Source organism: Seriola aureovittata, chromosome 3 (genome assembly GCF_021018895.1).
Source record: "Seriola aureovittata isolate HTS-2021-v1 ecotype China chromosome 3, ASM2101889v1, whole genome shotgun sequence".
In the NCBI taxonomy this organism is placed as follows: domain Eukaryota; kingdom Metazoa; phylum Chordata; class Actinopteri; order Carangiformes; family Carangidae; genus Seriola; species Seriola aureovittata.
The window spans coordinates 14751912-14766684 of NC_079366.1; the positions used below are offsets into that span (position 1 = coordinate 14751912).

At 39.8% G+C, this 14773-nt stretch overlaps 1 protein-coding gene and 1 long non-coding RNA gene across 2 annotated transcripts; one reads left to right on the forward strand and one right to left on the reverse strand.

The window, feature by feature from the left end:
- Positions 1 to 126: 126 nt before the first annotated feature.
- On the forward strand, positions 127 to 10418 carry utp6 (UTP6 small subunit processome component). Its single transcript, XM_056371428.1, has 19 exons — positions 127 to 373; positions 940 to 1024; positions 1132 to 1173; positions 1314 to 1406; positions 1854 to 1901; positions 2005 to 2068; positions 2285 to 2403; positions 2528 to 2605; positions 2832 to 2913; positions 3239 to 3320; positions 3439 to 3617; positions 5915 to 5994; positions 6186 to 6263; positions 7138 to 7317; positions 8268 to 8348; positions 8751 to 8860; positions 9026 to 9092; positions 9366 to 9438; positions 9811 to 10418. The coding sequence occupies exons 1-19, from the start codon at positions 282 to 284 to the stop codon at positions 9963 to 9965; spliced, it is 1788 nt and encodes a 595-aa protein (XP_056227403.1). The 5' UTR covers positions 127 to 281; the 3' UTR covers positions 9966 to 10418.
- Positions 10338 to 14768, reverse strand: LOC130166091 (uncharacterized). The gene is made up of 2 exons (XR_008827099.1): positions 13429 to 14768; positions 10338 to 11821 (listed from the first exon to the last, which is right to left on the reverse strand). It is a non-coding gene; the product is annotated as an uncharacterized LOC130166091 (long non-coding RNA).
- Between the last annotated feature and the right edge of the window lie 5 nt (positions 14769 to 14773).

Here is a 14773-nt window from a genome sequence, read left to right on the forward strand (position 1 = left end):
CACACACACACACACACACACACACACACACACACACACACACACTTACACACACTTACACACACTTACACACACTTACACACTTTAGACCATGTTTCCCGACGGAACTATTTGCAGACGGAACCGGAAGAGAAGCGAATCACAACTTCGGTACACATGTGTGGTGACGAGAGACTCAGCCTCGTCGCCTGAAGTCGTTTATGTCAATGTAAAGCGGACATTAATACCATTAATAACTTAAACATCGCTGAATCTGAACCCGTGAAGGCTGCGTGGACACGATGGCGGAGATTGTTCAGCAGCGGATTGAGGAGAGAATCCCTGAGCTAGAGCAGCTGGAGAGAGTGGGATTGTTCACCAAGAAAGAAGTCAAGTAAGACAACATCAAACGCTTTACAGACACTATCTTTCAACAGAACAGCAAACCAGTGGACAGCGCACCACTATGTGACAAGACATTGTCACAGGGAGGGCCTTAGTATGCTGTTGTGGGCATCATCTGTCAGAGAAGTGGGAACCTTTGGACAGTAATACAGCGAGATGAGAGTTGACATCCATTTTGTCATCTTGTTATTCTCTCAATGACCTCACTGCTACAGATTAAATATCTGTGAATCTAAAGGGAAATAAACGCTGGAATAACACTGTGTGAAACTGTATGTTAATTTAAGTAAATAATTCAGGCTGACTCAAGTCTGCAATCACTGGTCTCACATCTTCTCAACAGAATGGCAACAACTATACTCTGTTTTCGGGTTTAGTGTCCCATGAAAAGAGGTCAATTCTTAATTCTTTCTAAAACACAAGCTTGAGAACTTTTGGCCATGTTAGTATTTTTATTTCTTGTGATGAAGCTTGACTTGGCACAAGCTCTGTTCACAGGAATGTGCGTACTATGTCCAGCAAAGATGATTAACATGTTTCTTTTCACTATTTTAGATCCATAATCAAGAGAGCGACGGCCCTGGAGTACAAGCTCCACAGGCTGATCGTAAACAAAGAGGACTTCATTGCATACATTCAGGTAGAGTGCCATTGTCATGCAAGCTGTTCATCCTTTTAAGTAAAAAAATACATGACGGCAAAGAATCATTTTCAAAATGCTTATCCCAAAATCTTGTTTAATTACAGTACGAAATCAACGTATTAGAGCTGATCAAGAAGAGAAGAGTGGTAAGTGGCCTTTAGGGAAGATGTGTATTTAGTAACATGCATGTAACAGTGCAGCAGCTTGAGTATACACTTGCAGCCTTTTCATTGGTGCTTTCAGTTAATGTCGCATCATTTGACTGTGTTTAATCTTTCATTTGCAGCACATACACTACCAGTTCAAAAAAGAAGAGATTGAGTTCCCCGTCATCCATAGAATAAATAGTATCTTCAGAAGAGCAACAAATAAGTGGAAGGTACTGTATATGCAATATTATTTGCACTAGGGGTTAAGGCTTCATTTCTAACATCAACATCCATTGTGCATCAAATTAACAACAGTTTAGCTACATTCATCCTCTAAAAGAAACCATCTAAATCTAACTGCTTTGGCTTCAAGTTTTAGTGAAACTTCTTTTCTTTAAATCAGTATTATAGTTTTAAAATGCATCTGAGAATCATCACTTGACATTAATGTGACAGATGAGACTTTTTTTACAAACTAATATGGCCGGTAAAGAAAGAGCTCTTGTAAATTTAATGCTCCCCTGAACCTAAAAAACAACATATGGCTTTATTTTGGTTTCCCAAAGAAAAACATATTCATAGAACATTTACAGTGTGTAAAGGTTTATGATTACTCTATACTGAGTGAGTGAGCGAATGAATGAATGAAGTGAGTCACTTGCCTTTGTTTCCCACAGGATGATGTGCAGCTTTGGCTCTCACATGTTGCTTTCTGTAAAAAATGGGTATGTAAACAACTCATCATTTGCTGTAAATACAACTGAGTCAGGTCAAACACACAGTGTCCTCTCATTCTAATTATGATCTCTTCTGGGTTTCGATCGTCAGGCATCCAAGGGACAGATCAGCAAGGTGTTCTCAGCCATGCTTGCCATCCACCCTGACAAACCAGGTACAGAAGATGCTTTTGGAACAGTTTTAACTCCCATTTATACCTCCACTGTGGGTTATTATTATTATTATTTTTTTTAATTCTCTTTAAAATACAGATAAATGTACGTGTGAAAATGTAATCTTGGTGATTAATTAAAAAAAAAACATGCTCAGGCAAAGTGTGTCCTACAAATATATATTAGCAGTTTTTTTGTCTTTATTTTTACCTCTTTAGCTTTGTGGATCATGGCCGCCAAGAGTGAGTTGGAGGATCGAAATTCTTCTGAAAGTGCCAGACACCTGTTTCTGAGGGCTCTGCGCTTCCACCCAAACAACAAGAAGGTCTACCAGGAGGTAAAAGAAGCAAAATAAATATGTTGTTTTTATTTTCAACCCAATGTCAGTCAGTCTCTTACATTTTACATGAGGAAACCTCTATCGATATTCTTTTTATTCTCTCCCAACATATTTTTGTCAGTACTTCCGTATGGAGCTGTTGCATTGTGAGAAACTGAGGAAGCAGAAGAAAGAGCTGGAGATGGCGGAGATGGACCTGGTGAGTGTTTCATAAATTGAGCACAGTGGGAAATGCAAAAAGATGATGAACACAAGGCAGTACACACACACACACACACACACACACACACACACACACACACACACACAACACACACACACACACACACACACACACACACACACACACACACACACACCCCTCTATGCACAGAAGCTCTTACCTTGTATTCACTGCCTTATTACCCGCTCTTCACACCTTTCAGGGTGAATACGAGTTCTCCGCAGAGATCCTGAGTGGTAAACTGGCTGAGGTTGTGTACCGAGATGCTACTGGAAAAATCAAAGGTACGCTTTTTGAAATTAGTTTCGTTTTCTGTGAAAAAACATAGGCACAAAAAAATGATATTGAAAACCAAAGTACAAAAGATGGCACCCATTATGCTTAGGAGAGATTTTTTTGTCTTGATTACTTATATTTTGATTAGATATTTTCTGATTCACATGAGGACATTGTAAGTTTATATAGTCTGTTTGTTCTACAAACACTAAACAGCTAGACAGCTAACTGTCTGCAAAAAAAAAAGAAGTAAATAAGTGTATTTCCCAAAATGCCAAACTAACAACTTCATCTTCACTTTATCTCTGTGTTGCTGATGTTTTTGTCCCACAGACGCAGAATTTGTCATCTCACTTCTGAACGTCGCAGCCATCTTTGACTTCACTAAAGAACTTCAGGACTCCATCCTGCAAGAGTAAGGCTCTTATTTACTTTTTAACAGCTGCTCTTTCACGCACATTCGGCATCGTTGAACTCAAAATAGAGCTTCACCATTAAGCACGAATGCACCTTCTTCCCTCTCTTGTTTCCAGTTTACAGACTAACTACACAGAGGACAGCTTGACGTGGGATTTCATGGCCAAGAGGGAGCTGGAGGCTCCCGGGGCAGGAGAGGAGCTGCAGACTGCCAAAGGCCGGGCCTCTGAAATCAACCGCAGAGAGGAGCGCTGCTGCCAGGTCTATGAGGAGGGTGTCAAGAGCCTCAACACTGGTAGGAGCTCATACATGCAGAGAGAACACATGCATTGCAGATTCTTATTAAGTATGAAAATAACCTGAAAGCAGTAAAAAGTCTTAATTACAGTTGATACAGTTGGTTTCTTCCCTCTGTGTGTTAGTTTTAAAATACAAAAACATTATTTTCTTTACAGTGTAGTGGTAATGTAACTTCATTAGTGCCACGGGTGCTCAGCTCCGAGGCATCTATTAATCTTCTGTTTCGGGTTTATTATTCTTCCGCCAAATTTCGGCGCGTAACTCGTCCCGCAGCTTTGAGAAAACCCAGGTAATATATACATCAAAACGTGCGTCTTGATCCCGCAAGGGGTGCTATGACTTTTGGTGTTAAAATTCCAATTTTTCCCAAAGTTATTCCCAAAAAACTGGGAATAAATAATGCATTAGAAATGCATTGGAATTTTCTTTAGAAACCCACCTTTTTTCGACAAAATTGCACCTTTTTGCTGAGTCACCCAGCTCTCTCATACCTGCACGTAGAAATGTGATTCAAACTATAAAACGGAGGAAAACTTCTGCTCTCTCAAAAAGACAGGAACTGTTTTTACATAACATGTAAACTTTTCACACCGTGAGCACTCAAAGGAGGAGTGCAAATCACTTTTTCTTCAAAGTTAGAGTGAAAGCGTCAGTTGGCTAGAGTGCGTGAAGCAGTAAAAAATAACCTTTATTTTTATTTTTAACTCGAGCTCACGGCCAAACCGTAAAAAGGAGACAAATAATTCTTTCTGAAAATGTAGACATAGTTGTTGGGATTCATAAAATGTAACTTTGACAGGCAGGGTCTGCACAAAATTTAAACGGGGGTGCCGAGTCCGGCAGCAATACCTGTCTCACTCTCATTGACACCTAATGTAATCGTCTTTTTTTTTCAAAAGAATCTCTCTCTGTCTTCGCACTGAGCTTACTCACTCATTTTAAGGAATATCTGAATAAAATAGAGACTGTAGAAACTTCTGGCTTCAGTGTCTGGCACGGTCTTTTCGGTTTATGAAAAGAAGTAACGGTTTTCTCATAATTTGCAGTTGTTTGAAGCCATGTAGAAGCCAAATTCTGGGCAGATTTTCACATTGCCATGGCAACTGCAGCTCCTGACCTGTGTGCGTGCGTGCGTGCGCCTAGCAACCAGATAACCAACTCTCCAAGCTCCGCTAGCTTTACATTAGCTGCATGTTAGGTCTTAAATTACATTTAGTTAGGTCTTAAATATGTAAGTCCATTTACTGCTTCCTTCGTTGCTTTTTTTTTTGTTTTGTTAAAAGAGTGAATGAAGTTGTGACGGTCTCCGCTGAGACAGAGGAGAGGAGAAGCTACTAGCCCTCTCTCGCTGTCACTTCTAGTCGCGTTGCTCTCCTCCCCAGTAATGTTAAATTTAGCACAGAAAGAAACATAATAGTGGTAATTTAAATGGCGGTTCATGGGATTTATTAACCCTCAGGGGTCCCTCTGTCCTTTTTTGGACATTTTCTTGACTTTTCTTTTTTGATTTGCTGATCATTTTGGCTGTGTTACAGCTGAAGGTATGGATTTCTGCAAGAAAGTGTCTTTTTTTACATATTTTTAAAATCTAATGTCAGTTACTGTTACAGGTCTATTATACACTGGTAACACATTTTGTACCCTCTGGGGTTCCTCGCGTCCAAAAAAGGACACACAAAGAAAATGCTATAAAATCATCATATATCAATATTTTTTTCTGCTTTTTTTGCATAAATCTCTTAAACCACTTCAGTTCTGCTCAAACCTATCAAATGTTTATTAGTTTTCGGGATTTTAACCCTTTAAATGCCAGTTTGAAGACATGTCGCCTCTTGTTTTATTAAAAAAAACAACACAGAATATGAGATATTTCCCACATAATACATGATGGAGGGATGTGACATTGTTTTATATCAGAGTCTTTTATATCAAGACATTTCTCAAAACCAGAATATGATCAGGGTGACTTTTGAACACTGGAAATAAATCATGTACTCATCCCGGCAGTAGCCCCCGTGGCACTCAAAATTTCCCTGGAATTTTCTAGTTTTACTTATTAATTCTCTACCCTGAGTTTACTTAGCACATACTGTCACTTTCATTTCCATCGCTGAATTTGAAGTATGTCTGGCTTTGTGTGATCCACTCAGCCTAAAAAGTTCTAAAACATCTTACATTTGTCTCTCTGAAGCTTGTTTGTGCCCTTCATTAATTTACTGTTGACTTGTTCACTGACAACATGATGTGCCAGTGTAACAGACCATTGCTTTGCTTGTGTGCTTTGCGCTCTAGAGCCCATGTGGTCTTGCTATGTGGCCTTCTGCTTGGAAAGGCTGAAAAGAAAGACCAACGTTCAAGAGCTAAAGGAACAGGTGACGAATAATTTTTCAGTTTAAAGTGAATCCATCCTATTTTCATCATTTCATGTCAGTATGACAGCTTGTTTGCTCCGGAGGATAGACATTTTTATATGTACACTGGAAAATGTCAGTGGCTTTGGTGTTTTTGAAGGTGGATGTGTAAATGGTAAATCCTGACGTGTGTTAATGCGTTTGTGACACAGAGGCAAGAGAGGCTGCTGGGAGTGCTGCAGCGCGCCCACGACTCCTCACTGCTGAAGGAGGATTATTATAAGAAATGGGTAAGATAATGTCTTCATTAAATGTAGAGCTGGAATCACAGGGGCCCCCGAGGTCTGCGTGGTTCTGTCTTTCTTCCATTTGAGTTTTGACTTGTCAACTGTCTCTTCAAACGAAGTGTGTTTTATTACATAAGTTTAGTTTAGTTTGGCTTTGTGGTGCTTTCAAGCGTCTCTGGTGCAGTTCACAAGGAGCGGCAAAGTAACTTTGCTGCACTTAAATGGATGCTGTGATCAGAAAGAGAACAATAATAACATCTGAAGCTGAAAGCCAGGAGTTACTTACTCCAAGAATAATAAAACTGCTCTCTCCAGTGATGTGCAAGATTAGACACAGTTCATTAGAAAAACTGTGCAGACAAGTGGGTGTCTTGGCCAAGCCACGGGTGTTTTATTCATGCCACTGCCACCCCATATTGCCCTCTACTGTCTATAAGTTTATAAAAGAATTTTACACAGATCACATCTTGGCGCCCTCCTGCTGCCTCATGTGAAGATGCCTCGGCACCAACACCACCGAAACGTTTTGGTAAACAAGTTATATGTGAGTCTGTGTGACTGAATCCTGATTTCACTTTTAACTTTTCAGGGTGAACCGAACAAATATAGAAATGTAACATTTTTTTTTTCAACTATAATTCGAAACAAAGTAAACTAAGTGAGTGTGACTGTACCTTAAGATAGTATGTGGTGACACTGTGTAGTATTTATTTACCAGTAAAGATGGGACTGGAATAATAAAGACAAGAAGTTTTAAACAGGAGAAAAATCAACTGTCTTTCTTGATTTAACTTCCAAATAAAGTTATATTAAACGAGCTGTTACAAAGGTCCAGTGCAACAAAGTACAACCAACACAATGTTCCCCATGTGACCAGCTGCAGATCCTGCTCTCATCTGAAGACCCTGAGGGAGCGGCCAGTGTTGCCATGGCAGCCACACAGCGCTACAGCCAGTCGGTGTCTGCATGGAGCCTGAGTCTGAGGACGCTAATGCAGCTTGGGAGCGGAGACATGGGCAGGCTATTCCAGGATGCTCTCACACATGTTAATCCCAAGGTACACACACACACACACACACACACACACACACATAACTTGACTTAACACAGTTTGTTTACAATCACATCAAGTTTGGTTGTTTTCTTTGATTACATTGAACACATACACCACATCAATTGTGCTCCGATATAATCCTTGGAAAACACACACGCGCGCGCACACACAGGCACTGCTGTATAAGTGGGCCACGTCCTTGGCCCAGTTAGACTCTATTCCATCGTATTAACTTCCCCAAATGGCTGAATGGAGAAGCTATAGACATGTATGAAACTTATACATATACTTATGTACGCATACTTAATACATACCAAGGCATATGATTTTCCTTTTTCTATATTTTGTTATGCTCCCACACTTTACCTTGGCCATTGTTGCACAGTGCATCACAGTATAATGCTACATGAATACAAATGCTTCGTCTCAGCCACAGGCCTCTATAATAGCGAGCAGAATAGCTGGTTATTGTTGTGTTGGAGGTTTCACAAGACTGTGGCCCTGAGAAGTAGCTGTGTGAGGAGGATTACAACACACTGCTCATTATGCAAGTCTTTCCTCTCAAGATAAACACTCTCTTTAAGTGTTGGGAAATAGTATAAACCTCCCAGGGGTTTATGTCTGATGTGTCGAACAATAAAATTTTGCTGTATTTATCTGTGCTCCTGTGCACGGCAAATTGCTAGATGAGAACAGAACCAGGTGATCTTTCATTCTGACGCTACACTAGGATACAGAGTCATTCAAATCTTCGCATGTAATGGGGAAAACACAGTAGCAACATCTGCAAGTACGGGTCTATTCACTCTAAGACAAAAAAAGGTGATGGAGATATTGTGTGACGCTGACAACACAAACCTCCATTCAATGCTGCAGCAAGTGTGATCTGTGCAGAGCGAGATGCTTGTTAGAAACTAACTAACAGCTAAATCCCTCCTGTGCTGTTCTAAAAGGAGAGTCTACCACTTTGGCAGCTGCAGGTCCAGTGGAGCGCAGCCAACCAGAGTCCTGAGGAAACGGAGGCCATCTTCAAGGTAGCCCACCTGAATCCATCCCAGTCAGTTTGAAACTAATGCACAGTGTTCTCTCATTGCAGCCCATATCTTTTGACAGCATTTACAGTTATTTATTTCTTCTAATGTAAAAGCAGCACATAATGACATGTCTTTTTGTAATTGTTTTCATTAGAACTAAATTTTATCAATAAGAGGAGCAGTTAATTAGCAGTTTTCCCCATGCTTATAAAAGTGCAATGTAAAGAAATGTATAGAGATAAAGTGAAATCAGGAGAAGCAGGTACTGTTCATCATCATATTTTCAGATAAATACTTAGAGATGAAGCTGGAAGAGATCAATAGTCCTTTATGTCTGCTCAGTGTTTTGACCTCTGAAATGAGAATACCATGCAGACAGTTTGTTTTCTTGTGTGTTCCCAGAGAGGTCTGCTGTCTGCAGTAGCGGTTGTTGCCATGGAGATGAAAGAGAGCTACCTCGATTGGTCCTACTCCACTGGAGGCTACAAGAAAGCTAGGAAGACCTTTACAAGGTAAAAACAAATAACTGTGTCTGCTCATGTCCGCAATTCAAATGATAAATAACACAAAATGAATACACATTTTAATTGGTCCCAAAAAAAGGAAACGCAGCAAAAAAGTGTGTCTTGTGATGAAACGGTAGATTTTAAGCTAAAAAGAACTTTCTTCTTCTGTAGCTTACAGGAAAACCGTCCCTTGTCCAAGGCCTTTTTCACCAGAATGATTCAGATCGAGAAGGAACAAGTATGTATGAAAACTCTTATGTAACTACACTTGAGTCTGAAAACTTTAAGGTAGAGGACAGATTCACATTGACAATAGTTAGAACTCTTTACATTGTTTGATCTGCCACTGACTATGGATCTGGTTGTAATGATTAATTTTGACACATTGCTGCAGCTGTTTCAGAAGGCTTTCAACTATGCCACAAAAAAAAAAAAACACTCTGAAGAAAGATGGTAGACTTTGATGTTATTTGTATTACCGATAAGCCGACAATGTTGTTTGTTCGTCCAGGAGACTCCAAAGATGAACAATCTGAGAGACTACTATGAGAGGGCGCTACAGGAGTTTGGCACAACAGATGACGGTGAGTTTAAATGCCTTAAAGGAACAAGACTAAAAAAGGAAAAGTAGTATTAGTCTTTTTTTTTTTTTCTTTTTCAAAACTGCACCAAAAATGATTGAACAACGAAGTCAGATGATTCGAATATAAGATATAAATACTTGTCAGTTTGGATGTATTTAGAAGACGAGTGAAAGTACATTCTTGGACAGAGACTGACTCTCACACAAACTATAAGTCTCAGGTTTCTAGGACAAAGTGAAAAATGTATTAATTGGGATATGGGAAGTTGAAGAACCTTTTGTCGAATGTCATATTATTCAATCAGAACATCTTTGTGCATCTCCACGTTAGAATTTAGCTTAATGTTTTCCCGGCATTTTTATTCCCTTCAAGATCTGTGGCTGCAGTACATCCAGGAGGAGCTGGGACCCCGCGGACGGCCGGAGAACTGTGGCAAGATCCACTGGAGAGCCATGAAGTTTCTGGAGGGGGAGAATGTAGAGAGATTCACTTCCAAATATACTCTGCTTCAGACTGGACACTTATGAGTAGATTACGCAAGGTCCAGGTACTCGAGCTCGAGGCCTGTTAGTTCAGATACCAACAACCAATGTTTTAACAACTGTGTAGATGTTTGTCAGCTGAAGATGTTGAAGCAGCTGTTCCTCTTGGTTCTGGTGAAGACTGGTGTTATGCCTTCTCATGAATTTTTTTATTGCCTTCAAGTGGAAACCCTGCGTTGCAGTTTCTGAAGTTTACAGTCGATTCTTCTTCAGTGGTTCTCCCAGTGTTCTCAGAAGTGTTCTAAAATGAGATTGAAATTCCTCCGGTGATTTTGGTTTTATGCAGAACTATTTTATAGCTGCGCTTTACAACTCTAACCGACTTTCCTTTTTTTTTTTATACAACAGCAATTTACCTGCAAGAATTTCACATTTATTTGGCATTTTGAGAAAACAACCTTGCTGTTAAAATGATATTAAAACAGTGTTTCATCCTTAGGTGTTCCTCTTGTTCTGTTCCCTCTGGGACAGTTACAAATGTACACAGATATACACACAGCACATACACTTATTTTTCTAAACTCAGGACTGTTATGGCAGTAGTTTCCATTGACTTACCGCTTCTTTAAACAGTCCTCTCAGCAAGTGAAGTTAAATTAAGTTAACGTGACAAAAACGTCCTTTATCCTGTAAAAGACACTTATAATTTCATACCATACGTTGATCCAGTGTTTGCAGTCAGTACCTAGAATCATCTCTTAAATCTTACACTGTTACATGTTACAAAAACAAAACCATAAATATTAAGCAGCAGTAGTACTATGGGGTAGTAGCACATCTATGAAAACTTTCAATGGCCAGATAAAAGAAATACTGCTACAAACATCAAAAACATATTTACAGTTTTTAAGGACACTTCATGTTGTCTTTTATATAGCACTCGTGCCAACAGTGATGTAACAGGTGTGGGATATAACAAAACGTTAACAGAAAAAGTATAATGCTGTATACGCTTTTATTTATGCTTAACCTGGCTAGGAATAAAGTTTTGGGAGGGAACAATTAATTCTGTTGGTGTTTAAACCATTAAAATGAAGTGTTAAATCTTATATTTAAAATGAAAATGTAAAGATACTGAATACTGGTGCATAAAATATGTCATCACTATAAAAACTATCTACACTAGCCTTTAAAAAACAGTTGGACCTTGTAGCCCCACATGCTCACCTCCTACACAACCATTATATTACTCACAGAACACATGAACTTCAGATTGTTTTCCCCGAAGATAGATTTATGAAAAAGGTGGCACTGCAGAGATGTTGGGGAAAAAAAAGTAGTAGAAAGTTAAAACCTCATGCTTTGATCATTAATAGTTTGTTTTTTTCATGAGGCTGTGTCTCGACAGTGTGCCAGATTGTGTTAGGTCCCATTACATCTCCTCCTTACAGTTTCTTCCCATGGAAACTACATTTACCCTGCAGCTCTTATGAGCCTTTGTAATGTACCCGAAGTGTAAAATTCCCCTTTGTCTGTCTGATCAGTGTTTGCTTTACCACGTTAAACTCCAACGTCCATATCGGGTCGGTCCACTTTTCGCATGTCAGCCCCGGCCCACCCCTTCACACATCTTCAGAGCTTCTTGAAGAGGATGTAGGTGAAGAGTACCAATACGCCAGCAGACAGCAGCCCAATCACACACTGGTGGATGGTGATGACATTCTCCAGGGTGTGGATGCGCTCCTCCATGGCGTTGGTGTGGATGTAGTCATAGATGGAGGCCCCGATGCTCCACACCGCCCATACAGCATCCACCACCGCTTTCATGGTGGGAGAGACCATTGAGAGGGCCGCCTGCAGCCGGGCGCTGGCCGCATCCGGTGCTTACTGGCCCCACTGCACTACAGAGAGCGAAAGAAGAGGGTGACACATGGTGCAGTGAGGGAGAGAGCAATGTGTGGGCATTGTGACTGCCTCGATGACACATCTCTACAACCAAGAGCAGACCATTTGGTCCAGGGGAGCTCCATCTCAGAAGATTGTTAGTCAAATAAAAAAATGCAGAACTGTCTGTGGGAAAAGTGAAACTTCTAATCAAAGTTGGATCATTTTTGCTTGAAAACTGACTTAAATGATTAATTATGAAAATAGTTGATTCATTTTCTGCCAATCAATTAATCGATTGACAAATCGTTATCTGTATTTTTTTGCAGTACCAATTTTGAAGTAAGTTTTGAAGTTCTACATGAGCATGTCCTTTTTATACTTCTTTACACTCCACTACTCCACTACAGTTTAGAGGCAAATAATATATTTCCACTACTTTTCTTTGATAACTGTAGTTAGATAAAGAGTTTACTTACTTTATAAAACATGTAATCATCTTATAAAATATATTGCATTTTTAAACTACTCTATATACAAAGTAGGTAAAATTGGCTCCATCTGGCCCAGCTGCTACATTAAAATCTAGTTTAATACAGTATATTTATAAATATAACACTGTAACATTTTGCTAATAGTACATTTTGTCACTTGAGTACAATTCTAAATGCAAACCTCTAGTGGAGTATTTTTTACACCAAGGTATTACTACTTTTACTTAAAGGGAGACTATGTAAGTTTTGGAGAACAGCAGTAACTATGCCATAAAGTGGCAATTACAAAAATAATGACACATTAATATTCCACTATACTTTCCGGTATTTTCATGAGTCTCTTACTTTATATATTATAAAGATATCAAGGATTATATTAAAGATATCATTACAGACTGAAAGTGGAGAGAAATAAACAAAGAGCGTGCATCTTGATGAGGTACACTGTGGTAGCTTTAATTCGTACTTTTGTGATAAAACCATTGAAACCAAATCTATGACATGTTAAAAATAGCAGTGTTACAGTAACACTAGTAGACATGAGTCTTTAAATGACACAATATCAGTTGCACAGCCACACCTATTTAAGGTTAGCTAACCTTAGCTAACATTTGCCACCATAAGCTACTGGTCATACCAGACCAAGGCTGTAAAAACAAAACCCAGATTTGGAAGTGAATAAGTGTTTTTTTTTTGTTTGTTTTTCTACTTTTAATTTGTAAGAGAAATAATATCTTATCTGTTCTTTCCAATGTTGCACAGTGTCACTTAAAGTAATGTATGCAACAAAATGATGTATGTAACATATATGAAACAACTAATATAAGTTAAAACCACTGTTAATGTGCCTTTCTGCCCCGAGCAGCCAGGGTATTTACATTCCTGCCTCTCCCTCTGCTCTATTGGTCGACTGACTCCCATGCTGACGTCATGTCAGTATTAATAAATTTGGTCCAATACTCAATTGCATTCACATGATTAGACATTTGATATGCTCAATATAAAAACAGCACTCTGACTGCAGTGCAACAGGATCCCGAGTTAGGGGGAATTGAGGAACAAGATGCGCACAGGGATCAAAATGCACAGGCTTTACGACGAACACGTTTGTGACCGGAGTCAGAACTCACCGCCGGGTGTCTGATGTTAACGCGAGGGTGCAGATGATGATGAACATCCGTCCTGCTGTTAATGAAGTGATGAATAATTTTGTTTAAGAGAAGTCGGGCAGTTCCTGATAGAAACCAAGTCGGACATTGCTATTTGGCGTCAAGTCAGCCTAAATCACACGCATCGCTTCCGGTACATGCCTTCAACATAATATCAATTGCGCCCTTCTATAGGGTGACAGAGATTTCCCAAGCACTTAGAAATTTGTATGAAACCAGTGTGACGCCAAAATACAACACGTAGAAGGTTTAAATTGCTATTCAAATAAAATAAGGGGTTCTTCAGGACTAAGCAGCAACTCTTTTATTTTATTTTGATAAGAAAATCATTCAATTTCCGGCATTATTGTGAGCGTCTTGTCTACATTGAAGCAGCTGACTGATGGGAGCGTCACAGCCACTAAAAGTGGAGCATGACCCCGGCAATAGAATAGAAGAGAATAGAAAAGAATAGAAAATATGAGAATGTAATATAATAGAACCCAACTGAACAGAATAGAATGAAACATGTCAGAATAGAACAGAATGCAAAGTATCACAGTAGATTACAACAGAATAGAAACTAACAGAAGAAAAAAATGTTTTTTCAAAATGCCAAAATAACAAAAGAAAATGCAAAATAGCATAAAGAATAACACATAACATAACATAAAACAAAACATTACACTTTGCTGACTTAATAGAAAATCTAAAATGACGCCACTGATTAAATTTGTCCAGCAGAATCCAGCTGCTATTGGCCCTGATGTGCAGCTGCACGTGATCACACTCAGTGATCTGAATAAAACAGTAAAGCTTGTTTGGCACATGCATGTAATGAGGTGTCGTGTCACGTCACCGCCACCAGGCGTCGCAGCACACTAACATGTTGCTGGTCAGGGAGGAAACAGGAGAGGTGTGATGAACCTGGGATGTATATAGCCTCCTGAACAGCATCGATAAAAGAGGGGAACACCTTGAGAGAACCGCAGACGAGCCGCCTCGGAGTCGCCCGAGACGCAGCTGAGCGCCGCACGGGCCTGTGTGGCGCATGTGGACGGACGAGCCAACACACTGCAGGAATGTGTGCAGTTACAGGCAAACACACATGCTCGGACATTACTCAATGTAGTGCTCTTTCAGAATAATTGGAAATATGGGGCCACGCTGCTGCGCCCCCAACCGAAACCTATAATTGGAGACGAGCCAGTGACGCGCTGAAAATAACCAGGTTACCACTTAGCACCGGTCCATTTTGGGGAGGGCCCAACACGAGGGCGCAGCACCATATATCAGCTCCTTCCAGCTGTTTGGGAATATCCTGCTC